At 39.5% G+C, this 24,901-nt stretch overlaps 4 protein-coding genes across 4 annotated transcripts in view; 1 reads left to right on the forward strand and 3 right to left on the reverse strand.

Annotated features, from left to right (window-relative positions):
* Window positions 1–51: 51 nt before the first annotated feature.
* On the reverse strand, window positions 52–1,369 carry LOC129786880 (uncharacterized). Its single transcript, XM_055822131.1, has 2 exons — window positions 698–1,369; window positions 52–117 (listed from the first exon to the last, which is right to left on the reverse strand). The coding sequence occupies exons 1-2, from the start codon at window positions 1,367–1,369 to the stop codon at window positions 52–54; spliced, it is 738 nt and encodes a 245-aa protein (XP_055678106.1).
* A 183-nt stretch (window positions 1,370–1,552) lies between these two features.
* LOC129797823 (pinin) lies at window positions 1,553–3,057 on the reverse strand. Its single transcript, XM_055840666.1, has 3 exons — window positions 2,832–3,057; window positions 2,057–2,661; window positions 1,553–1,972 (listed from the first exon to the last, which is right to left on the reverse strand). The coding sequence occupies exons 1-3, from the start codon at window positions 2,960–2,962 to the stop codon at window positions 1,635–1,637; spliced, it is 1,074 nt and encodes a 357-aa protein (XP_055696641.1). The 5' UTR covers window positions 2,963–3,057; the 3' UTR covers window positions 1,553–1,634.
* A 248-nt stretch (window positions 3,058–3,305) lies between these two features.
* LOC129797648 (ectopic P granules protein 5 homolog) lies at window positions 3,306–11,175 on the forward strand. The gene is made up of 6 exons (XM_055840429.1): window positions 3,306–3,446; window positions 3,551–4,275; window positions 4,348–7,962; window positions 8,063–8,985; window positions 9,049–9,987; window positions 10,049–11,175. Exons 1-6 carry the CDS (start codon window positions 3,414–3,416, stop codon window positions 10,957–10,959), a joined length of 7,146 nt encoding a protein of 2,381 aa, XP_055696404.1. The 5' UTR covers window positions 3,306–3,413; the 3' UTR covers window positions 10,960–11,175.
* Window positions 11,176–11,497: 322 nt separating this feature from the next.
* Window positions 11,498–24,901, reverse strand: part of LOC129797786 (bicaudal D-related protein homolog) — a 28,005-nt gene continuing 14,601 nt past the window's right edge. Inside the window, exons 2-8 of the mRNA XM_055840633.1 lie at window positions 16,058–16,354; window positions 14,336–14,524; window positions 13,994–14,071; window positions 13,619–13,808; window positions 13,296–13,558; window positions 12,645–12,902; window positions 11,498–12,568 (exon numbers count right to left, since the gene is read on the reverse strand). Of these exons, the coding sequence (XP_055696608.1) occupies window positions 12,434–12,568; window positions 12,645–12,902; window positions 13,296–13,558; window positions 13,619–13,808; window positions 13,994–14,071; window positions 14,336–14,524; window positions 16,058–16,354 (1,410 nt within the window). The 3' untranslated portion in view covers window positions 11,498–12,433. The remainder of the gene's footprint in view (window positions 12,569–12,644; window positions 12,903–13,295; window positions 13,559–13,618; window positions 13,809–13,993; window positions 14,072–14,335; window positions 14,525–16,057; window positions 16,355–24,901) is intronic.

The raw sequence follows: 24,901 nt of genomic DNA on the forward strand, positions 1-24,901 counted from the left end.
TTTACAACGTTTTTCTTGTCTTGCATGCAGAATTTTTGGCACCTTTAGTAGTCAATCTTGTGGTGTGGGAGCTGTCTTGGGGCGCTTTCGGGTTAATTTTCGACCTAATGAACGTTTCTGTGGAGAAAAAGATTTAAGTTGTTTTCTTAGAATTTTGTAAAATAAGAATGAAGAGGAACTTTTGATATTTTTTTTTTGAGTTTTGTAGGCTCCGAAAAATGAATTTTCGATCTACCTCCTATAATGCGCATAATGCCGTTCATCCTTTACTTAATCAGTTTTGTAAAAATAATCCTTGACTCGGTCCTTAAAGTCCTAATTATTAGATAGTTATTTCTCAAATTTCAGCTTTGTTTTGCTGGGACTTTGCTAGCCTATAACTTCTTTAGAAACAAATTCTCTATCTCGAAAGGAAGTAGATGAATTGATAATTTTTTCAAACCTTTTCTATGGCTAAATTATTCGCAAATAGTCTCCTAATTACCGAAATTCTAAATTACAGCCTCTTAATTTGATGCAATTCTGGCTTTTTTTTTTTTAAATCCCAACTTATCCAAAAAAGAAGCTTTAAACGGATTAATTTCTTAGTCTAAAATTTCACAAACCGTTAGGAAAATTACAAGGCTCAAATTCATTTAAAAAATGACTTTTCTGACCTTGCAAAGCCACAAATCTAAATTGAAGAAAAAAGTCTTACCTTCCTCCTGACCCTAGCACTGAGTGTCCTAATGATGGATGTTCGTCCTTTTTTGCTTTTGTGATTCACAATTTCCCGCAAGATGTTATTGCGTCGTCTGAGAGCATCATGATTGGTCTTAATGTTGCCTACGAGCCAATTTATTCCTTCTGTCGTGCGATTCTTTGATGCCTCCTCGAGGGCACACACGCCAAGAACGTGCGTTGGGGTCTTGAAGGCATTCGCATAGTCTGAGAGATTGAAGAAATCAATTACGTCGAGATGATCAACGGCATTGGGGTGATCTTGCTTGTTGACAAGCACAAGGAGGGGTTTTGTCTGCAGAAGTTCATTCTGCATGAGTTGCTGGAGGATGTCACGAGCTTCAGCTAGACGTTGCCACTTGCTCCCGTCCACAATGAAGATTAATCCGAGAGCATCGAGGAAGTAGTGCCGCCACAGGGGTCGCACATCCTCACGACCACCCACTTCGGTTAGCTCCACGCGGTGCCCGTGAACTCGAAGGGGGAACACTTGGCAGCCTGTTGTGGGCTTCGGTGGAGCCGTTGGGCGAGGTTTTAGCAAACTCTGACCGAGGGTTGTCTTCCCTGCACCATCTAAGCCTAATAGAAGAATATTTAGGGGATCGTCTTTGGCAGGAGCCACACGACGCTTCCAGCAGGTATTCCCCATGACACGTCAACTGTGTGGTTGACTCGTTTGCGTTGTCCTGGCAACATAGGGGAAGTTCCGCTCTGAGAGGGGTGGGAATTTGCAGAATATAAATTATTTTTATGGGAAATCTGAGAAATTCTTAAGCTATTGCTCAATTACATCAAAGAGAGAGAGAGAAGCTCGATACAAAATGCCAGAGAATCAGATTACCAAAAGGTTCATTTTTTATTTATTTTTTTTTGTTTTAAACGTTCGCGTTTGCCGGGAAATGCATTGGACACTCTCAGTTAGTTATAGCTTGATCATTCACCACGGAAATGATCATTTTCACATTATCCTTGGAGTCTTCTTTCTTGAACAACGTCTTCAGGGGCCCACCGTCGTCATTTTTGGCCGGTCCCAGGCGTCCCCGCATCCGTGCACTTCTATGCTGCCCATCCATTTCTTCATCAGTGTGCCCATTGGAGCTGTGTGGCTCCCCATCTGAATCCACATCCCGTCCCGATGATTCCTGCCCTCGTTGTGGCAGATCATCTGCTTGCTGATACGCTTCGGCTCTGTAGCGCTTCTCCATATCGGCAATCTCTTCCCGCACGCTATTTCGCTTTGTCTCAATTGTTTCTGAAATTATTTCCATGAAAAAAAAAATAAACGTTAATCCTCCTTTAAAAAGAAATCTCTCCGGGGGCTTCTTGGTCAACTTACTCTCAATCTCTGCTCTACTTTCGGCAAGCTTCTTCTCCGTCTTCTTGCACACAATCTTGGGTTTGTAGAAGAGATGTGGCTTGGTTTTTGTCTTGATAAAGTGCACAAGGGGCTTCTGAGACACCTCCCAATCCTTTTGCTCCTGCATCTTACTCATTTTCTGCTCTAAAAGACGAATCTGCAGCTGCTGTTGCTTCCGATCGTTGAATAAACTCTTTCGCTCCTTCTCCATGTTAATCTTCTCACGACGTGCCTGATCCTCGAGTCGCTTCTCAATTTGTGCCTTCTTCTCTTCCTTCGGTTTCAACCGGGACTCCTCCTGGCAGAACTTCTGCAGGGTTCCCAGGAGACTTACGGCGAACATGCGTTTATTGCGTGCCTTGGACTGTTCATCGAGTCCCTGAGCCGCAACAATCTCTTCGCGTGTCGGGAGCTCCTTTATCACGCGCGAGAACACCTTGGGCTTTGCCTCTACGTCATCATCACGATGTGGGGGTCCCGAGAGGCGACTGAAGACGGATTTTGTGTCATTATTGAAGCGCCTCTTCACCACAACGTTGTCTTTTGCCCCGAATTCTGACTCGTACGGCCGCTTTCTGTCGACTCTGCAATTTCAACCAAAAAACAAAAATACTCAATTAAATCCCTTTATATTCCAATGAAATTGCATCCAGAAATCTTCCAAATCTCCCCAAAGATTCCTAATCCATCAGAAGGGATATTTTTTGGGAATTTTTGCAGAAAATATTGGAAAATTAGTGACATTTTTCCTAACCTCGGTGGGAACTGGACGACATCGCGACCAATAACACGCCTTATATTGTCATTGAGACCCTTTAGACGCGACCGCGCCTCATTCAGCTTCTCCTGAAGATCATCATACGTGTCCACAATCACCGTACCCATTCCTTTGCACGATATTTCCAATTTACTTTTTCGGAGGAAAAATTCCAAAACAAGAATTTATTTTTATTTATGCAAATGCAACAGCAGCGCACCCTAGTGGAGGATTTCATTTGAAAATTTCATTCTAACCTTCAAATGAAATTTTCTAAACTTTTCCTCAATATTTTTTTCTGAAATTCTAAAAATTACCATCCTCTCTTTCTTTATAAGCTTTTTAAAAAAAACTTTGAATAATTTCCTTATTCTTTTCTAGTACAAAAGGGTATAAATAGGTCATAGAGAAAAAAAGGAAACATAACTTTCAAGAAATTCGTTAACCTTAATAAATTTCATGAAATTTTCAAAAACTAATTTTTGTAAAGATTAAAAACAGAGCGTATTAAATTTTTTTATTGAAAGTTTTCTGTAAATTATGTGAATAATCTTTGTTTATCTGGTAAAATAAGGTGCAATGGCGACTCTGGAAAAGCCCAGGAGTAAGAAGGTAATGAATCAACTTGGGAAATTGCCTAAAAAAGTGGAGAATTTCCCAATATTTTCTGCATATTGCGTTCTATTGATTTCCTTTGTGTCTCCATTATTCACCAGAAAAAGAAGACAAGGCATTCCAGGGAATCCCCTTTGGAGGGTGAGGCATCAGCAGTGGATTTGGAATTCCCTGAAGAGTTGGAGGAATCGTTGAATATTGCAGAAATCATCCATGCAGCTGAGAAGGTGGAAGAAAAAGTAAAAGAGGATGAAGATGTTGATCCTGGTCAGGTGATTAAGGAAGAAGCTTCTCCGGAAGTGGAGCATGCTGCAGTAATTGAGGAAACACCAGAGCTTAAGATAGAGGAGATGCCAGTTCCTTCTGCACCACTCCTTGAGTCTCCAGAGACGTCGTGTTCAAAGTTCCTGGTTAGAGAGACACCTTCGCAGATCTATCCAACCTTGAATGCTGTCAAAATGGAACAAGCCCAGCCTTTTCAGAAGACAACAAAACTCATGGAAATCACCGTGGAGCCTTTCTCAACAGCACAACTCCGAGAGCTCTACTCGAATAATCTCCTTGCATTCGCCAAAGAGCTGGAACGGGAGTTTATTGAGACAGAACTGAATCCCAGCTTCCTCCGCAATGGAGACTACCTCTATCACTGCCTTCAAGAGTATTTGAGCTCACTTGCAGAGTGCCGTAGCCTTGACATTGAGAATGAGAGACTGAAGGAGATCTGCGAGGGGAATCAGGAAAAACTCTGGAGCATCCTCAAAGTGACGCAGTCATTCTCGGGTGTTTGCGGTGATGGGACCAGCGTCTCCACGACTGTTTCCTTCAAGTAGGTCAAATGCTTTTCTCATTTTATTGCAAGAAATGGGACTTGAGATAACAACAAATTATACCTTTCCAGGAAAGCAATCTTCAATGATAACGTAGTGGAGTTGGTGTTTGGGAATTTCAGTGAAATTCGATCTGTGTGCTGTGATAAATACGTCAAGAATGCCACCCTTGGGGCACTATTTAAGATGCTCATTGATGAGGAAATAGCGCGAATTCAGAGAAATCACATAAACTCCCTGGCTGGGCAGGAATTCCTTGGGGGAGCTGAAGAATTTCGCCACAGCATCTCTGTTCTCTTCCACTTCCTCCGGAAGCCAAGTGCAGAGAAGATTTTCGTGATGAATGTCAAGAAATGGCTTTCAGCTGTGGTTAGCTTGCTTCTGGACGTTGCCACGTGGCCAGATCACATGTTCCTCCTTCACCATGTGCTACGTTGTCCACCGGGAATAATTTCGTGGGCAGCACCAATGATTCAAATCCCTCTAGGGGAATTCACCACGGAAGCTCTGCAGAATCACGTTTGTGTCCAGCACAGTCTCACAGTTCTGCATGCAATCTTGCTGCCAATTGCCCGAAGAGCGGAGTTTTTGGATGAAATTCTCTGCTGGTCTCGCATGGATAAGCACGAAGGTGGTGGGGAGTGGTCATTTGTGGATTCAGACGGGGAGGAAGATGTTGATTTGCTGGTATTGCGTGAGAATGATTTGGTGAGGATTTTCAATCAAATCCCCTGGAAGGAGCTCTTCAGCTTGGCCACGAAGATGCATCCACAGCCCGGGGGGAAGTATCGTGTGCAGAAGGATGCCATAACTGCTCATTCAGTCCTGCAATTCTTCGCCTTTGCCAGCTACGTCGTTGAAACCATCGGGATGGGATTGTGTACGTACAACACAGAGATGTATAGACAATTCACAAAGAGGCTGGCACGTCTTATTGCCCACTGTGTCCAGTACGCATCCGGAGTGTACAGTATCTTCCAGGATGCAACAGCTGTGAATGACGTCCTCGTCCGGGCGAGAATTCAGAAGGAATTTGAGCAACTCTTCACACGAGCTTGTGACCATATCTACGTATCTAGGACTGCAGGAGCATGGCAGTATCTCGTGGGATTGCCGTACAATCGTCTCTCTCCGGCCTGCATTGGGCATCTCTACCAGAAAATGCGTAGCCCCCATTTTGGAGACACCACAGCTGAGGAAGTTCTCGAGGAGAGGAAGCAGGAAGCTGACTATAGTCTCGTGCAGATTTTCGAAGCCAATGACATCTCGCAGGAGGATCTGCACTACCTCCTGCAGACTCTGGCGAATTTAGCTAGCATCAGCCCAATGCTGAGGAAGAGTGTTGTGGCGGATTTGCTGGAGATTGGCTTCCTGCGTGGCTCAACGAAGCACGATTGCAGCAAAATTGCAAGAGATCTAATCTCGAATCTTGCAGATGAATGCCCCGAACTCATCACAGAGATTATCCTGCAATTTAACGGGAATACCATTGAGGCACGAAGCTACGGGACGTACCTCCTGAAACGTCTTCCGATGGAAAAGTGGAAACCCGGTCCGGGAGTGATTGATATCCTCGAGCAATGGCTGACGGAGTGCCCGTTGGAATCTCCGGAGAATGGAATGGCGAGAATTGTTATAAATAACATGAATTGGAGCTACAGCTATGATGGGCAGTTATTCCTCCACAGGGCTCTGCACACGCGCATGGCACTCATTATCTACCAAGCAGACGTGCGGAATTCAACACCATCGTCGAATTTCATTGCAGAAAATGTGAGAAATCTGGTGAAGGATAAATCTACAGCAGTAAACTTCCATACCTGGTGCTGGAAGATGATTTCCGTCCTTAAGCTTCATGCGACGGATCGAGAGAATGCCTGGCAGGCGATTTTTGCATCGGAGACAGTTCTTCCGGAAATTCTGGAACTTGAGCATATGGCAGATGTGTGGAAGGGCTACAAGGAGAGGCGTCCTCTTGCAATCTACCTCTCTGTGCTTCTCACCCTGCGTGGGCATTCAATTGCTCAAATCTCAGCGTTTAGCTTCCAAAATATGGAGTTTTTCTTGAAGTCTGATGAAGCAATCACAGCCCTGCGATGCCTTCAGCTAATCTTTCCGCTCTTCCTGCCCTATCCGGAGAGTCTCATCCGGAACACGGGTTTCTCATCGTTTCTCCATCAAATCTTCACCGCAAGCAGTGCCTACGGGAAGACAAAGGGAATTTCGGGGATTGTTGAGCTCTTTGGGAAGATGATTGTTGCTCAATTGATGGATTGGCAGAGATTTGGACTTCCTTCACCCACTCCCTTAATCCTTCTCTGGCTACAATGTCTCACAGCCTACAAGGACTTCCGGCATTGCAGCAATTGTCTCTATATCATCGATGTCATCCTGGAAGTTGCTTTCACTTGCCCCGAAGCATGGTACGAAGCCACAAAACTCTTCACCAGTCTCACAAGAGAAGCCCGCATCACTGGGACTCCATCAAAGTCTGTCTCATCATTCCTGTCCAAAGCAAATCCCATTGGGCTAATTCCGCAACTTCCAGTTACGGCAATTTGGCTGGGATTGATGATCTTTGATGTTCAGCAGGAGATTTATGAGACTGAAACTGGCTTCTGGGTGGAGTTTGTGCATCAATTGAGTCTTCAATCCGTCAAGATGCGAAATTTAGATGAAGTTGTGAAGAAAGTTGCCAAATCCGTAGGAACTCTGCACACGCAATCGGCTGATTTGGTCATTTCCCGGCTGATTCATCTTATCATTGCCTGCCCAACTAGTCATACAGCTCTCGTGCTTCTGTGCCAAAGATTCTTTGCTCTCTACCTTACCAAAGTACCAAGTAGTCAGGGATGTGTCAGGGATCGTTTATATGCCACCAATGAGATACTAATGAGACGTATTCGGGGGCAAATGGAACACGCCCGTGTGCATCATGAAAAGCTGGCGGAAGATGAGAAGGAAACTGACGAAGCTCTCAGTGGATTCCACGGGAAATTGGCCAAAGAATTCCAAACATTCGAAATGTGGCTCGAAGGGAAAGGTTTCGATGCAAGAGGAGGGATTGTCTTCCAGGCGGGGCTGATCAATTTGGCACCCCTTCTGCAGGCCCAAAGGCAGAATTTTGAAGATTGGAATGCAAAGCTTGGGAGGCAAATCCCGCGAAATCCGCTGCATCTGTCCAAGTCGACTTCCCAAGAATATTCGCAAATGATTGAAAAGCAACTCCTTTCGTATGATTCTCCTGTACCTAGACAAGTAGATCGGAAGCTGGTGTCGTCTATCGAGCTGCCTAATCCGCAGGAGTACACAAAGGGAGGAATTTTCACGTCCAGCGCGTGCAGTCGTGATTTTAGCCTTCTAGAGAAGTACGCGAAGGCTTTTGCATCAAATATCCAAGAGATGGGTAATTTGGACAGAACATTTGGGGACTTGGTGAAGAGGAAGCTGGTAAATGAGAAAGAAACCTACTACGAATCTGTCTACTGCACGAGTGTCTTGAGGAATAAGGATTGCTCCGGAGCTGCACAAGTGCGTGTCACAAAGAATCGCGTCGTCACCGTGGAGAGCATTGAGAAGAACATTGCAGCGAATCGGAAGCAACACCAGAAGCTTCTTAACACAACAATGAAGCAACTTCCGGATGATCTGCTAAAAGCTCTCCTCCGGATGGAACAAACGCTCAAGTAAGTTCATTAGTTCTTAGGAAATTCATCAATTTGGTTAAATTCTTCAAAAGTTCTGAACATTCAGAGAATTTTTCTTTGGTAAACTTTTAATTTTCAGGAGTTTGGTTGACCAATGCAGCCACCGGAAGAATGAAAGGAGGTGCACAGACGCATGTAGGATTGCTTTTGAGATTCTCGCTAAAACTCTGAGATCCTCAATGGATTTCCTAACGGTTTTCCCACCAACAAACTCCCTGACGCAGTCTGTGATAAAAACTCTCGAGCACTTTATGCCTTTTCATCTGCAGCAGGAAGGACGAGGATTGGTGGAGTCAATGCTGAAGGGAACAATCTTTACGGATTTCCTTATTAGCCTGTTTACACCGGAACTCCTGGCGCCAAGGGAATTCCTTGCTGCCTATGAGCTCACAATTGCTTCTTTCGGGAAGTTGAGTGATCAGGAGGTTGTGGCAGTGATTCTGGGGAAGTTTAACATGACAGAATGGCTGGAGATGCATGAACCGGATGCAGGGATACGGGAGAATCTCACGCATCTCATTCTGCGTGGCCTGAAGGTGGCTACACATAGAAATTCACCGGGAAATGATAAAATTCTTCGTTTGCATCTTGTTCAGTTGTTCAAGCATCGCTTCCCGCAGTCCTTCAACAGCATTCTGCGGATTCTCTTTGATGGATTCACTAAATTTGGGATTTCAGGTGGTGTTTTGAGGGATTTACTAAATTGTCTCTTTAGTTTCTACGGATTGGTTGGGATTACATCAGATTCCGCCCTTCCGGCCACGTATGAATGCATCGAATTCTTTGCATCAACACAGAAAGTTCTCAGTCAGATGGATCTGATGGAGACAATCAAGTGGCTCAGTGAATTCTTTAGGCAGAAGCGCAAAAATGACGGAATCTACGGACTCTTTCCACGTTTTAAGGATTTATATCACATTTTTAATTTATTCATGACAACTCTCGTGCAAACGACAATCACAGCCACAATTCAGGCATTCCCCGGAGCTTCTGCTGATCAACGTGAGTCCAAGAAAAAGTACACAAAATTCTTTCTTTGAACTGAAAAATTTATTTTTCTTGTAGTTTCTGAATGGATTTGGTCATGTATTCGGGATGTGTATGAAATGTGGGTCATCCCTGTGATTCCCGGTGATGCTGCAACATCATCCCAGGCGCAGGGGAATTGGCTCAAAAACCAACTGGACAGTACACTCCTTCTGCCATGGAGTGAAACAACAAAAGTGGGTCCAAATGAGATTTTTCATCATTTTGCAAGATGCACAAACTTTGCAATTGTCTCCCTTCATGGGGATCCATCAATCCTCCGGCATGTCTTCCTGTGGTATGAGAGGAACTTCAGTAGCTCCGCAATTCCGGTGTACATCACCCTGACTGCCCATGAGGCTCTTGGCAAACTTCCCTGGGATGGTTTTGATCCAACTCATGAAATTTTGGATTTAGCTTCATTAATTTTCAAGGAGAAACATTCAGAAGGAAGCCGGAAGTACGCAGCAAATGTCCTGAAGAGAGTTTCCTGGATTAATTGGTTCCAACGGCATGAAACCTCGTGGAATTATGTGCAAAAATGTGAAGTAATTTCTCGTCTTTTCTCACTCTTTGTCCCCATGGCGGCGTATGGGGATGATGTGGATGTGGTGCTGGAACACGTGGAAGGAGCCATCGCTTGGGAATTTGTCGATTCAGCTATTTTCACGGAAACTCTGGGAATTTTCTCTTCTGCCGCTGGCCCCATGTGGTGCAAGAAACTCCATGCGGAGCTGCCAATGGGGAGAGTTGAGAAGGCACTTTGGAAGCTCCTTCGACGTGTTTCACGCATTGATCTCACCGGAGAGGATGCAAAATCCTCAAGAGCAGCAACAAAACGCTTAACTTTCGTGAAAATAGTTCAGCAATTCCTCATTCAATCCGTGGAGAATGGAAGGGAATTTTTCACATCAAAGGATGGAAAGAAAGTTTTTCAGGATATTTTTGCAGAACTTTTGAGGGATATTCAGAAAATCTGTAAGTTTTACACAAAGGGGGCTTTTCGTTTTATTCCTAACTCGATAAATTTAATTTTCAGTGGACAATGAGGAGGATTTCCCAAAGGAAGGACTGAATATTTTGGTGGAAGTTCTGCGAGAAATTCCTCAAGACTTTGAAGAGATTGCAAGTGGGCTGCTCGTTGAGGGAATCACACAGTGGGAACAAAGTCACCAAGGTACCATTGTGGCCCTCTTGAATGCCATAGCAATGAGCAGAAAAGCCTCAGAGCCTCTCAATGCATTGCTAGATGCAACAATCGAAGAATCCTTCCGCGGAAACATTGCAGTGGCATCAAAGACCAGATGGGCATTCATTCAGGAAACAATGTGGAATTACATGGCTACTATGCGTCCAGCTTTGATTGGTCAAAATGCCCTCAATTGCTTACATTTGTACGCAACAATTGCCTTCCGTAGTGAGAGGGATCCCAAGAAGCGACTCGTGTTGATGGGATTGATTTTTGAGCGTCTCAATGGGGTGACTCTTGCGGAGGAGAATGAGGTGAAAGTAGTCCTTCTGTGGGGCTTCCTGTGTGCCATGAGTTTCCGCGAATGCGATCGTTCCCCGGAGAATTCCACATTCCTCATTCACATCACAAAGAGGCTCATCCACATGGCCAATGAACCCGATGATTGGGGTAAGAGTGTACTGAGTGCCATTGGCATCACACGTCTCAAGAGATCCAAAGTACTGTGGAAGTGCTTAGCGTGCTACATGACGGAGTTGCTGAAGGTGATCAATGTTGATGGGAATTTTGAGCGTGATCGCTGTGCCCTCAATGTGGAGCTCCAGGCGAAGCAGTACAATCCCTACAGGGAGGCCATCGCGGACATTAGTCGTCACATTCAGGGAGATTTGAGTCATCAAGCGATTAATATTGCCTCCCTATTGCGTAAATTCTATCCAGGTGAGAATGTGCTGGATCAAATTGAGACATTGTGGACTTAGAGGCATTCCGCTGAGTGAGATGAGTTAATCCGTGTGCTTAAATAGAAGAATGTAGGAGGATGGCTTTTAAGGAAGAATCTTGTCATTTGATCCATCTTCTTGAATGTTTTACTTTAAAAAATTAATTACCATTTTGTCGCAAAGAAATTATTGCAAAAATTCTTTATAAATATTTTTTGCGTATATAGAAAAATATATGAGAAAGATTTGTACGAAGAATTTGTTTTATTTTGTCTCCTCAGACCCAAAGAACGCGAAAGGGTTAAGAAAGGTTTCTCAGTCTATCAATAATTAAAACTTGAATACGTTTCAAAAGAACGTAAATAATTTATTACAGCGTATTTAAAGGCGTCAATTGGTGCAGAATGTGTTAATGGATCTGTGGACTATTTGGGTGCAATTATTTATTAAATTACCTCTGAAAACTAAATTATTCTTCCATTTTCCTTAAAAAGAAACTCTGTGAAGCTCAAGCCAAAAGACTTGTTTAGACCTTTCAAAATATGAATCAAAGTAGAAAAAAAAAACTCAGAAAAAATGTTTTTCACAAAATTTTATTTATTTCTCTTCTTTCGCCTTCTCTCATTTATACTCAACATGGTAAAATTTTGTAGGTTTTACAAAGACGTGCAAAGGATGCTTTCTTTTTTTTTGCTTCTCTATAACATCTCCCTTATTTTTCGTTTTATTTCTTAAAGTGATTTTTTTATAGTAACATTTATTATTATTTTTTATTAAGTACAATATTATTTTATAAGAGAATCTCTATCTATAGAAAAAAATCAGTTAAAATTCTGACACAACAAGCTCTCCTACAATTTTATTTAATAATAATATTCTATTTAGGATTAAATTCTTTGGGGGTTAATCTTTTTCGTCTTCGATAGAAAAAAATTGTAAATATAGCCACAGCTCATAGAGTTGCGCGATGATTGAATTAGGAATTCCATTAATTGTAGGTGCAGGTAATACCTAAAATCAATCATCTTCTGCGCACATTTAACAGGGGAGAGACTGAAGCTTCGGTCGAATAAGGAATGTTTTTCTTTTCTCTATAATTAATCTCTCTCTCTCTCGGTTTTGTTTTTTTTTTCGACTCAGGCACAGAAGAGATGTGTATATATAGTAGGTATATAGTATTGTAAAGTAGAAAATATATATAACACGCAATTGGTAATAAATTAATCGAAGGAAAAGGAGCAGGAAAAATTATCGTAAAAAAAAACTACCATCGATGGAAGGGAGAAAGTGGAAAAGAAATTAGGCTACATTAAAAATTAATTTGGTCCAATTAAGTACAACATGAAGGTGCTTCCCACGCGGGGGGAAATCAATGCACGTCTCATCCCCCTGGTTCGCCAGGTGTGTGTGTGCCAGGAAGGAGGAAAGGACACAAAGGGCTGGGAATGCCATCTGAGAAGAATTAAATGCACACGGAATTGTTGCTCTGGTGGTGTGATGACCGCTGATGTGATCATCGCTGAAATAAACTCAGAATTCTGTATGATCTCTTAGGCACTGCTGGAGCTTCTGACTTGGCTTGCCGCGTCCTATTTGTCTCATTGAGTTTCATCTTCATCTGCTCCTCAATCAGTTCATGCATATCCATCTACATTTAGAGAATGATTCAAGAAAATTTACTTAATTACCTTTAAGGAGTTTTTAAGGGGATGAAAGACACTCACCTGCCACTGCTCCAGCTGCTGCGAAAGCTCAACCTTCTGCTGAATGGCCTCAAGGAGTTGCCCATTGGCCTGCATCAGTTCCACGCGGGTCTTTGCCAGATCCACCTCAGCCTTTGTCCTCCTCGACACGGCATTATCCCGATCAAGTCTTGCCTGTGCCACGGCTTCATCCTGCGCCAGAGAACTCTGACTCGCATCCTTCCTCGCTTGATCTCTCTCCTCCAGAGCACTACTCAATTCCACTTCGCATACAGAGAGCTACAAATATTATTTTTAAAAAATCCTGAATAAGAATTCTTCCCAAAGCTCTTCAATCTCTTTCATCTTTTCAACAATTTATCAAACGAAAAAAAATATATAGTGGCTGTGGTGCCTTGAATATGAAAATTTTCCACCTATGAAGAAGTTGAAGTTCTTCCATCTCGTGAAAATGAAGAAAAACTGCGCAATGTATTGAATTTTTAAGGATGTGCACGTAGCATTTATTCTTCTTCGTTGGAAATATTTAATTTCCCAAGCACAATTTTTCACAGAAAAAAAAAGAACTTGAAATGGAAAGCTCTCAAAAGAAATAAATTCATGACACAAGTACAGTGATGGTCGTGCAAACATCAGCATCAAAAATTGCAAAGAAAAGGTTCTTTTGCTCACCTTGCTCTCGAGTTCCATAATAATGTCCTGCCGTCGCCTTAGTTCATCCTCCTGGTCGGCATTAGTACCTCTAGCTTGATCCAGCATCGCTTTGAAGTGTACTGAATCGAGGGCCATGATACTCCTCATGAGATCATCAGCTGCAGCTGAAAGCATCCCCTGCCGGAAGGGCTCCTTATCTGTTGCTCCACTCAGTCCAAAATCCGACGGTTGGGAGGAGATTGTGTTATCCATGGAGCCCAAGGATAAATCCGAATGGAGTCCTGTTAAAGAAAATCTCTCTCAAAGATTGTTTTTTTTTAAGGAATTTCTTTGCAAATTACCAGAATCATCATCATGAGTACTCTTGAGGGTACCACAGAGTGTCTTGAGTTGCTTGTAGACAGCCTTTGCTTCCATAATGATGGGATGTAGATGTAGATTATTTTGATGGTCCTCCGTCGCACCATCGAGCTCCTCTTCGCACTCCATCTCAGCAAGAAGTGACCGCGGACCCTGTGACTTTGGTGATCCCTGTGGAAGTGGATGAGATTCATCAAACATCAAAATGTGCCATGCGTCTATCCATCAATCTTCTTACACATCCACCACTTCCCTTCCCAACATCCCGGTTTCAATATTCAATGCGATGGTGGCGCTCGTAAAAAAAGCAAAAATGCGAAGGCCAAAAAAATTGGAATTCACATCACGACACTCACCTGATTGCCCGCATACTCAAGCCGCTCCGTGAGCGTGTTGTTCTCCCTCTGGAGGCGATCCAGTGTCCGAATGGTGGTCTGGAACATCATAAAGAGACACCTCCACACTTTATTGTCCGTTTCACCCACCTCCGTCTCCATACGCCACCACAGTGTGTACTCAAATGAATATAAACCCTCCAAAAAATCCTCTACCCTTCCTTGGAGCTAAAAAGGGATTCTCTTCCTCTTTGCAGGAAAGAAAGAGGTACAACACACACCGTATTACCACAAGATGTTTCTCATGAGTATAAATTATTAAACTGTGGCGGCGCATGGGAGGATTCGCGGTTGTTTTCTCACCTGCAATTTTGTCTCCTGCTCTCTCGCATGCCGTTCCAGTGAATGTATCCGATCCGAAGCTTCCTCCAGTGCGGAATTCAGGGCATCCCTCTCGCGCACACACGCCTGCAATCTCTTCTCAAGCTCACTCTTCTTCTCAGCCACAAGGCGCAGTTCATCCTTGAGACTCTCGAGGCTGCTCACGTGATCCTGTTCGTTGTGCCCATAAGAAGAGGAAGAAGCGAGAAAAAAGGAAGGAAGAAAAGGAAAAAAGTGAGCTTCACTTGTGTGAAAAATTCATTAGAGAAGAAACCTCCTTGCTTGCTTGCTACTTTGCAACGCTAGCAGCAGCAGCAGCAGCAGGAGGTTCATAAAGAGAGGCAACACATGAAATTTTTATGTCTCTGACACACCAACCACCCACCCACCCATCGCTCCTTACGAGTAGTCTCGTTTTGGTGCGGTGTGTGGCAAAAGTGGTTGGAATATTTGGGTTATTGCATCTTCACATTTTCCCACAACTCTTTCCTCTCACATAAACTTCTCCTTGCCCCAGATCTCTTCTTCACTTTACCCGGAAAGTCGTCGTGCATTCTACTAAATTGCTCCGAGAACCTCCTGAACTTCCAGAAGCTTTTCTATTTTCATTTAATATACTCCCGGAAAAGCTCCCCAAGGATGTAAATTTGTTCTAGTTTTGCGGAAAATCTATTTGTTCTCTTAGTTTATTTTCTAGAGAATAAATTCTGTTGTTTTTCTTCTGCAAACTCTATGGGGAATTTCGTAAAGGATATACAAGTTAGAGCCTTTAGGGAGTGAGGGAGAATTTTCATTTTTCTTTATGATTTTTGCTTGGGGGGAAAAGATGGGATCGTGCCAAATGACTTCTTGCATTAAAATGCTCAAAATGCATTAGTTATGATTAAAAATATCGTGAATTTTTGAGGAAATATAAAAGATAATTGTTGAATTCTTTTTCTTTAGTTTGTTTCTCTTTAAAATATTAAGTAATTTCCCATGAAAAATTTTTACCTGAAGCTTAAAAATTAATAAGCTTATTTTCAAGATATCAGATTTCTCGATTTTTAATTTATTATAAATTTAATTTTCATTATAAAATTATTCTTTTAATGCTCCCTAAAATAAAATAAAGAAAAGTATAAATAAAAAATTAAATCGTCTTTTGCATTGAGCTTCGTCATCTCTGACCACTTCAAGATTTCCAAAAAAAATATTTCCAACCAAAAAATTGCAAAAAAACAAACAATAAAGCAATAAAACGAACATTTACCACAACCACCGCCAAAATGGTCAGAAAGACATCATCCTGTAACAATTCGCCAACAAATTAATGACTCACTGACTTTCACGATTGATGAGAAATCTCATGTGTTGCATAGCTCATCAGAAAAGACTTTGCAAATTGAATTACAACTCATTGAGAGACAAGAATCTGTCCGCGTGATAATGTGTGAGAAGTTAATTTTCTCACCATCACTCTAAATAATGCACACGATTGAATTGATTGAGAAAGGGTCGCGTTCCTTCGCGGCTTTAACGTGTTAAGTGACGTTGTGTTACGAAATTGGCGCATACAGGTGAGAGAATAATATTTTATTGAATTATCACGATGGTGACCCCAACTGTAATCCAATCAAATTGTCTGCAACACGTGCCAAATGCACATGGATAATACTTCTCAATTTAATGCTAAATGATAATTATTGGCGTGCTGCACTTTACCTGTAAGCTCGTGTTGCGCAAACTGTATTGATCTCGTACTTCCTGCAATTGTGCCGTAAGTTGGGCCTCAAGATGATTTGCTTCTTGCAGTTGTGACGTCAGGCGGGCATTCTGTGCTGTTAGCTCCTCAATCAGGAGGGTCTTCTCCCGTTCTGCCTGTCGTACATTCTGCTCTTGCGCCTCCAATTTCGTTTGGAATTCCTTGAGATCCGCCTGAAGTTCCAGCACTCGTTGATCTCCATCACTCTGTGCCATGGACAATTTTCGACGCAACACATGCTTTTCCTGCTCCAAGTTCTGCATTGAAAAATTTAAAAAAAAAGAAAATTATTTAGTGAGTTTGCTGATGAATAAATTTCTAGAGCATTTGAGAAATTGATTGATTAGGTGTTGGAGAGATAAAACTTTATGCTTATATGAGGGGGGTGTACCCATCCACGCTCTAGGTCTAGGGCACCCACGGAGGCACATCTTTTCATCTCCTCTTCCTGGGTGGTGAGCAACTTTGGTCAATTGATGGAACTTTACAACGGGATTTTGAACTAATTTACCAAGATGCCATGTCAAATTATTTTTTTTCTTTCTTCTCTTAAAGTTCATCTCGCGTTTTTTTTATTTTTCAACTATTATTATGCTCCACAATCCACCCACCATCCCAAGAGAAAAAAAAGAGAAAAGATAGCGAATCTCCTAATGATATATACATAAATTAATTGAATCATATTGCTCAGCTATTGCTAATTACACAGAGATTAAGTGATTAACTTCCTCGCATCTTTCTCTTTCAATCCATCCTCATCTCACTTCCATTCATCAACATCTACTCTCAGCGGAAAGTGGTCAAAGAAAGAGAAAATCTTGCACTTTTGTGCTTAAGCAGAGTGAGAGAAAATAATGTCATAAAGTTTGTGGAATTTTTAATGATACCCCCAACCAACAAATTTTATTGATGCCCTTCTTATGCATTCATCCAACTATTTCAAATTAATAAATAAGTATCCAGTGAGATTAGAATTAAATCATAAATTATTATTTTATGGAGAAGATTCTTGAAGAAGTAAAGAATTTTTTTTATCTACTATGCACGAGTAGAAGATTTATTTCTGGATGAGCTATAGAAGATGAAATTAATTAAGTAGCTTTATCTGAGATTTCGCATAAGCAGACAAAATACTTTAATTAAGATAAATTAATTGATTCTATCAAGAAGAATCTCCGGTATTTCTTTTTATTATGAAAGAATTAAAGTTCTAATCATTCTGTGGATTCTTTCTTTTGCTAATTAAAAAAAACCGTTTGCCAGATGAAATCGGTTCTATTGGATTGTTTAATAACCATTTAAAGATGTAATAACAAGAACTCCCCTAATTTTATGGACATTCTCCAACCAAACATTTTGCATAATGTCCTTTTCTTAATTGATGAAAAATCAAATTAATTATTTATTTTACGCCCCATGATCAAAGGTTTAATAAATAATATTAATCCTTTATTAATTTTATTGATGAATATTTTAATTAATTTAAAACTAAACCAAAGATTGCGCTATGAATGACTCACTCTATTACTTTCAATACAATTTTTTTTAATATTAAATAAAAATACATCCAGCGTGAAATTTTTCGTAGAAAATAAATGACTCTCAGTTTCTCTTTCGCTAACTCTGTGGAATTTTCTAATTAATAATATTATTTCTTGGCAATGTTCTATCTAGAAAAATAGGGAATTTTTTTTATACAAAAGTGTGCGTGTAGGTCAATGGCTATCAATTTCAAGTATGTTTCGGTTAAAAATATATAAAATTATTGCAAAAATTAGGAGAATTTTAATTACTTGCCTAATAATTTAAAATATTTCAGTGTGATTAGTCGGTAAATTTCTGCTTGTATGTTACGAGGGAAATATATAACTTTTTTTTCTTTACTGTACTATTTCCCAATGTTGAGGAAAGCAATTTTGTTTAAAGTTCCGGGAAGGTGTATTCTATGGAAAAATATAATCTTTGTGGTTTTCTTGTTGAAGCATAAGAAAATTGCGCGGGTTTTTTTTCCACCTTACAGATTAAAAATTAATCTATAAACAACATGGTGAAGAAATTCTCTTGGAAATTAGAAGATGGGAGGAAAAGTTACGAATAGATGAAAGGAGAAGAAAAAAGCAAATTATATGCCTATTGATGGGAATTGGGATGTTCATTTTGATTGATTTGGAAGAAGTTAAAAAGACTTCTTTGGGTGTTTAGGGAAAAAAAGAATGACAACACAATATTATCCAAACGTTATTGCTTCATCTTGATCACGCACAGAAGAACAAATCAAGTCCAAAAGCATAATTTATAATGTATATGTTGTGTATTAGGGAAAAAAACAGCCACTTTGGAGCATCAAATTAACCACTTCATGGTCAAAGAGATGATTAATCCGCACAATCTTGATGATGGACATGTAATGCTGTGCAGAATGTTGACAAGAAACAGCGCTCTCATGCACATAGGAAAAAGCTCAGCAAGTTCACATGACCGCAATAAAAATCAACAAATTCATTTTCAATCACTGACATACTCCACTTCTTGCGGAGCCCATGCGGTGCAAAAAGTAAGATCGCAAGATCTCATGAGGAAACTCACATTTGATGATTGTTTAGCTGTGAGAGATGAGAGTGAAGAGATGACCGGAAGATGCATGAATTTGAATAGTTTCGACATCAAGAGTTGTGCTCCGCAGTCACACACAAAAGACTTTTCAATTGCATCCAAGTGGAAATCCATGCATTTGGTCAGGTTGTGAATCAAACTGTGCTGCATCAGACAAACTTCCTCCGCGCTATAAATTCATCTACTTTGCTGCACTATAAATTGCACAGCAAGTTTGTTGCGAATATCTCTACTTGCCTGCAGCTCTCTATTACCCAACAATACACCCCCACGGCTAAATTTGTTTAATCAATGAGATAAAGAGTCTTTTTTGCCAGAAGAGCTTAAAGCGGGAAAAAAGCATAAACTATGTATAAAAGCTTACATCACAAACATTATGATTCATCTCTCGAATCTCTGGCGTGTCTCTCGATGATGGTATGAGACTTGAGGAGACTCATAATACACCGCAGAAAGGTTAAGGTGAAGTCACCAAGAGTAAAAAGCTCACGACGACCGGTTTTTTCGAGAGTCCGCAACTCTTTTGTTGAGGAATTAATCAGTTGCTTGAGATCATCCACTGTGGCGAAGTTTTTTTTTTTATTGTTGTTTCTTCTTAGCTACAAGAACGGGACGGAAATTGGATGATTTTGGGTGTGCTGAGAGTTATGTACATGTAAAACGTGTCTAAAGATCATCTTGAAATGATTTCCCGACATGACGGGGAAATTAATTCAATTAGTCGATTGAAGAAGATTAAATCATCGGTAGCCAAATGCAGTATGTTTCATTTCTAATGCAAAATTTTATTTGAAATAATCTTTTTTATTTAAATTTCTTTTTTGGTAAATTTCTGACAAACAACAAGGAAAAAAATAAAAGGTACCTATTAAATTTTAAATAATTTTAGGAAGACTTCTTAACTGATTTAAAAAAAAAATAGACATAATTTTCCTCACTAATTTTTAGATTTTTTCTTACAAAGTAAAGGGTCAAAGACAGAAAAGAAATTAAAAAATCAATGATAAATAAAATCAAGAAAATCATTGGTAAATTAGGCAATTTTTGTGAGTATTTAATGGCCCCTCCTAGTGAGCACCAGAGAGCAAATCAAGTAATGTTCTGCGTTGGCAATGATTACCACCTCTTTGTGTGTATGAGTGCTTTTTTGACCAGCAGAAAATTACCATAATTCTCAGGTTCTATAAATTATTCATTTTATTTTAATTCCGCCTCAAGTTGTTCCTGTGTGAGAAGGTTTGCTCAAATGGATGACGGTGTGGGCGGTTGAGCAGAATGACCAAAAGTTTATAATTTTTTTTTGCAATATTTATATATTTTTTAATCGGTGGAAATACCAAAAAGAACATGTTGATTTTCCATCTTGTTGATCTTTTGTGTTAAAAAAAAAATTTGAACGAGTTTAGAGATCTCTAGCCAACAATGTCTTGCATGCGGGTAAATCTTACAAGTGGGTGGTATTTAACATGGAAATACTTGCTGCAATCTCTGTTTAGGTACTTTTGATTTTCCAATGAATTTTTCACTTTCAATTGATTTGCTACATACATAGTCTTCTTACATGTGTGGTATACATATAATTTTTTCTTCACTCTCCTCCCCCAACAAAATGTACAATATCTCGCGCTGCGCTCGATAAATTGCATGGTGATTTCATCAACAACGGCGATTGCAAGAAAGAGCAACACCGAAAAGACAACAAAATAACACGGAGAGAGCAGCAATTTCCACCGGATTGATTTGCAATTGAGTCCAAATGAAAGCAAAAGTGCGTGTGAGGAATAAGTTTGTTGAATAAAATTTTTTTAAAGACAAGGTACGTATTATGGGGTTTTTGTCTTTTGCAAAGAGGACACTAAAAATGAGAGAAGAGCTTGAATTCAAAGAAAAAAAATTATGGAAAACTCATGGTTGAGGAACAATCAAACAAGAAAAATTTACTGATGGTTTTTCATTAAAAAAAAAAGCTCAAATGCTCGCATGAATGGGCAGTGACTCCTTTTACAGGTGTTTTGAAATTTTTCTTAGCACTTGAACGCATTGTGGAGGCAAACAACTGAAGGAATTTTTCATCCAACCACCAGATACATACAATGGAGAGAGAGACCTTTTTGTCTTTACCCATACAGCTCTTTTTTACGCAATTCTTTCCAAGAAGTCCATTTCAATGGAAAAATCTCCCTCCTTGTATTACATGACTTTGCAAGCACATATGGCGATTGATTATATGAACAAGATAATACCATAAAATCCGGCTATAATTCTATTTCCCCGCCAGATTATTAAACGTTCCCCTCGGGCGGCTTCTCATTCATTCATGCGCTTCACAAAAATCACACATACAGCATCCGACAAGTAAAGCTCTCCCTTCAATGCTAACTCACTAAATTTCGAGCTCTTTTACAGAATATATGAAGACAATAAGGGAGTGAGAGTTGAAGAATTCATCATATTATTATCAAAAGGAGCTCAATGAGAGTGCTGCAGCTATTGAGATGTTTCGTAATCAAATAAATTGGTACACTCAATGCAGGAAGTCGACAAGACATTAAGATTAATAGCCAACACAATCAGCAGACTCTTTGGCATATTTCAAACGCCACAAAATGTCCGGAATCAGACGAGAAATTTGCACTTAACACGATGCTAAAAGCATTCATTGCAAATGCCCATTGAAAAAGGAAGTATACCAACATATGTATGTATCATGCTATATATCTATGTGAAAAGAAAAGTAATATAAATGTGATTCTTCGTTATGATTGAAGATTAATTTGATTTTTTATTCGTAACGTAATAAAGGATTGATTGATTGGTGGATGATTTATTAGCAAAATATTCCCAAAATATTCACTGAATTTTGCACACGGTGGATAAAAAATAATTTAAACTACCAATATATTTTAGTACCTATGGATTATGCTGATTTATTGCAAAACAACAATAATAAACAACGATTGATGATGATTAAGCATGAACCGGATATTTCCGTTCATGTAGAATGCATTATAAATGGTACATACTGCACTTTTCCCGATTTTCTTTTTATTGCTCTTATGATGTTTATTTTAAAGAAATGTTTTAGTATTTTATGCAAATATCTCAAGATCATTAACATTTAATGGTTGAAAGTCCTTAAAAATACCGCCGAAAAATTGGCAAAAAATTACTTAATTTTGGCAATAAAATTTTCCTTATAAATCCTCCAAAGAATGGTAAAAAGTACATAAAATTATCATATTTCACAGATATATTTGCGAATAATCTTGCCAAATAATTGAATCATCGTCTCTGGCAAGTTTTTCCAATATTTTCTCCCACATATTCCCAAAAGAAACGTCCATTTGACCCCATAAAAATACCATAGTGAAAAATAAATGTTTCAATTTTTTTTTCATTGACTTTCCGGCAGAGGAATTTTTGCAGCAAAGAGTAACAGGAACAAAGAGAAATTTCCAAGAGAAATACTCTCATGTTATACATTTTATCACAATGATTTTGTGGAGGCATGCAAGAAAATCTCTGCTCTGCACGTGAATATATTTTGTACATAGCGTGGTGCAGAAGAAGAGATAAATCATCAAGAAGCTTTCCAACCATTGCACTTGATGACAAAATTCAAAAGCACAAAATATGTGATGCACATCGTGGGGCATCCTCAAGAGAATTGAAGATTAATTGAATTTTCCCCATGTGGAGCGTCAAGTTGTGGTTGCATCGAATTGCAACATATAAGAATTGCTTGCAATTTGTCGCGCTTTGTCCCACATTGGTTGACATTATTTATTTATTTTTTACTTCCAAACCATTGGAGTCTTTTGCCTTGGAGTTACATTTAGTTTGCTAATCACGTACTAATAATTTTTCTTCAATTTTTGCTCTCTATTAGTCACAATTTGCATCGAATGTGAGCCCCCACCACAATCACCAACAACGTTTAAAATACCTACAAATTTGTCCACAAGAATGTGTTCATAGCGGCTCCGTGAGCTGCGATTTCTTGCACAATAAGATTATAGTTTAAAGAGTTTTTTTTTGTTGTTGAACAGTCTGTTCCACAAGAGTTCCATGAATTATAACCCAATCAAATTTTTGTATCAGCTAGAGAATTATTTAAAGATTTTTCATTACATTCTCATTGCTATTGAACCAATTGTGTATCGAATTAAGCAGAAAATATTGTCCTCTTGATCACGCGCGTCAGAATTTCTCATTAGGCTCGAATGGTAGTACAATAAATCGATTGTTTCTATGGCTGCAATGTTTATTTTTTTTTCATATTCCTTCCTATGCATGTCTCTCTTTTTTCGGTTAATTATTTATAGTTTAACCCACCGAGGTGAAAGATAAAAAATCGAGCAATGTTCCCCGTGTGACAAGGCTCTGACATTGAAAATATGTGACTTGTGCAATCGCACAAGTATACAAAGAATCGATAAGAAGCCCACATGCCGGAGTAATAACTTTAAAAAAAATTTCCCTAGAAATTCAATAACCTGGCACAAACACACACTCCTTGATTGCTTTTCCCCATGAACTCATCAACTATTAAAAAAATTATATATCAGGTGTTTTAGCACCCACACACCACGATTTTTTCCCTCCGGAAAATACAAAGGTGAGAAAAAATGACCAAAAAAAAACCCCAAAGTCATTTCCCTGCGTGTGGAAAAATTCATCTCTCAATTTGCGTGCGACAATTAAAGGTGGGTGTAGGAAAATAAAAGAATAAAAAGGGAGATTCCTCCGCCCCCAAGTTGACCTTGTGTCACATTTTTTTCTGCATGCGTTTTTTGGAGCATGAAAAGTCATAATTGCGAGGGGTTGGGTGGCTGGGTTTTTTTGTAGCCGTGGGGGTGGTTAGTAAAGTAAAGTCAAAATGGATGTCATGGGGGAAAGTCAATATCAGGTGTGTTGGAGCCACACCTCAGTTTTTCCATCCACTTTGCGCTACAAATTTGCACACGACAGCCAAAACCACCCCCAACGGAAAACCCATTTGCACCCTCAACATTCAACAAATTGGCAAGAAACATGATCATAGAGCATTGAATGTTCTACCATACACTGATGGTATTCTATTTAGACAAGTACACCATATAGTCATGTTGTGCAGAAATTGATTAAATTGCTACCAAATTTATGTTGAGCTCATACAATCATTTTATATAGTAGCATTACTTTGATGAGGTAGCATACTGTAGATTAGATAATGAATGGCATTTGTTGCATCAACTAAAGAGTAATAAATTAGATAATGAAGACTTAGAAAGAAGAGGAGAAAACCAACATAAAAAAAAAACTAATTTATAATTTTGATTAAATTTGAAAACTTTAGATTTGTTTAATTAATGACTTTAAATTTCATATTTAATGTACATACATATTACTATCTTTAAAAAAAAATTCAAAAAATGTATCTTTAATAATGTTACGAGGAGCTCAAAATGCATAAACTCCTTTATAATTTGGATTTCATGCATTTCTCACATATTTTATTTAAAAGAATTTTTAAAGAGACGTATTTTTATTAATATTTCTCTCTTTCTAACTAAATTATTCTACAATTTTTATGACATTCCAATAGTCAAATTAACATGTCCCAAAAACGTGCGGTGTTTGTATTTTATGAAATTCATAGAGAAAGCCCTAATCATAAAAGCGCCTCCACATCATAACTTGTTAATTAAATTTAAAGGAAAACTTTTTCACCATATGTACAGTAAATTCATTCAACATATGACCCGAATTCACAAAAATAGATTCCAGGAGATTTCGAATATTCTTTATAGTATTCCCAATATTCTATTTTAGTTTTCTTTCTATGCTGTGTGCCAATGCAAATAAGCTTTCCATGAGAAATTGCGCGCATGCATAAACAAAAATATAAAGATGCAAATTTAATGATTGGTATTTTAGATTCTTTCATAATGTTGTCGGCTTTCCTTGCCTGCACCTTGCATCTGACTGTTGGGGCAATCCTCTGTCCATTAAATTCCACTGCATGTCAATTGCGCCCAAGAATCCACTTTGCTCTTGGGCATTTAGCACGGGAAAGGTGGATGGATTGCCAGCAAATGACGAATTGTCATGAGATAATTTAGTCTAATTGAATGAAAATTGTTCTAGGCGTGTATTTTGGTCGGTTCTCTGTTGCGGTGCCACTCACTGCCCAACCCACAACTTCTCTC

This window comes from Lutzomyia longipalpis, chromosome 1 (assembly GCF_024334085.1).
Source record: "Lutzomyia longipalpis isolate SR_M1_2022 chromosome 1, ASM2433408v1".
Taxonomy (NCBI): domain Eukaryota; kingdom Metazoa; phylum Arthropoda; class Insecta; order Diptera; family Psychodidae; genus Lutzomyia; species Lutzomyia longipalpis.

Bases quoted from the DNA above. Each gene is read 5' to 3' on its own strand.
- LOC129797648 (XM_055840429.1), top strand. From the start codon at position 3,414: ATGGCGACTCTGGAAAAGCCCAGGAGTAAGAAG. The intron at 3,447-3,550 runs GTAATGAATCAA...ATTATTCACCAG, and splicing joins AAAAGCCCAGGAGTAAGAAG to AAAAAGAAGACAAGGCATTC. The intron at 9,988-10,048 runs GTAAGTTTTACA...TTTAATTTTCAG, and splicing joins GAGGGATATTCAGAAAATCT to TGGACAATGAGGAGGATTTC.
- LOC129797823 (XM_055840666.1), bottom strand. From the start codon at position 2,962: ATGGGTACGGTGATTGTGGACACGTATGATGATCTTCAGGAGAAGCTG. The intron at 2,662-2,831 runs GTTAGGAAAAAT...TTGAAATTGCAG, and splicing joins GTCGTCCAGTTCCCACCGAG to AGTCGACAGAAAGCGGCCGT. The intron at 1,973-2,056 runs GTAAGTTGACCA...AAATAATTTCAG, and splicing joins AAGTAGAGCAGAGATTGAGA to AAACAATTGAGACAAAGCGA.
- LOC129786880 (XM_055822131.1), bottom strand. From the start codon at position 1,369: ATGGGGAATACCTGCTGGAAGCGTCGTGTGGCTCCTGCCAAAGACGAT. The intron at 118-697 runs GTAAGACTTTTT...TTTTCTCCACAG, and splicing joins GTGCTAGGGTCAGGAGGAAG to AAACGTTCATTAGGTCGAAA.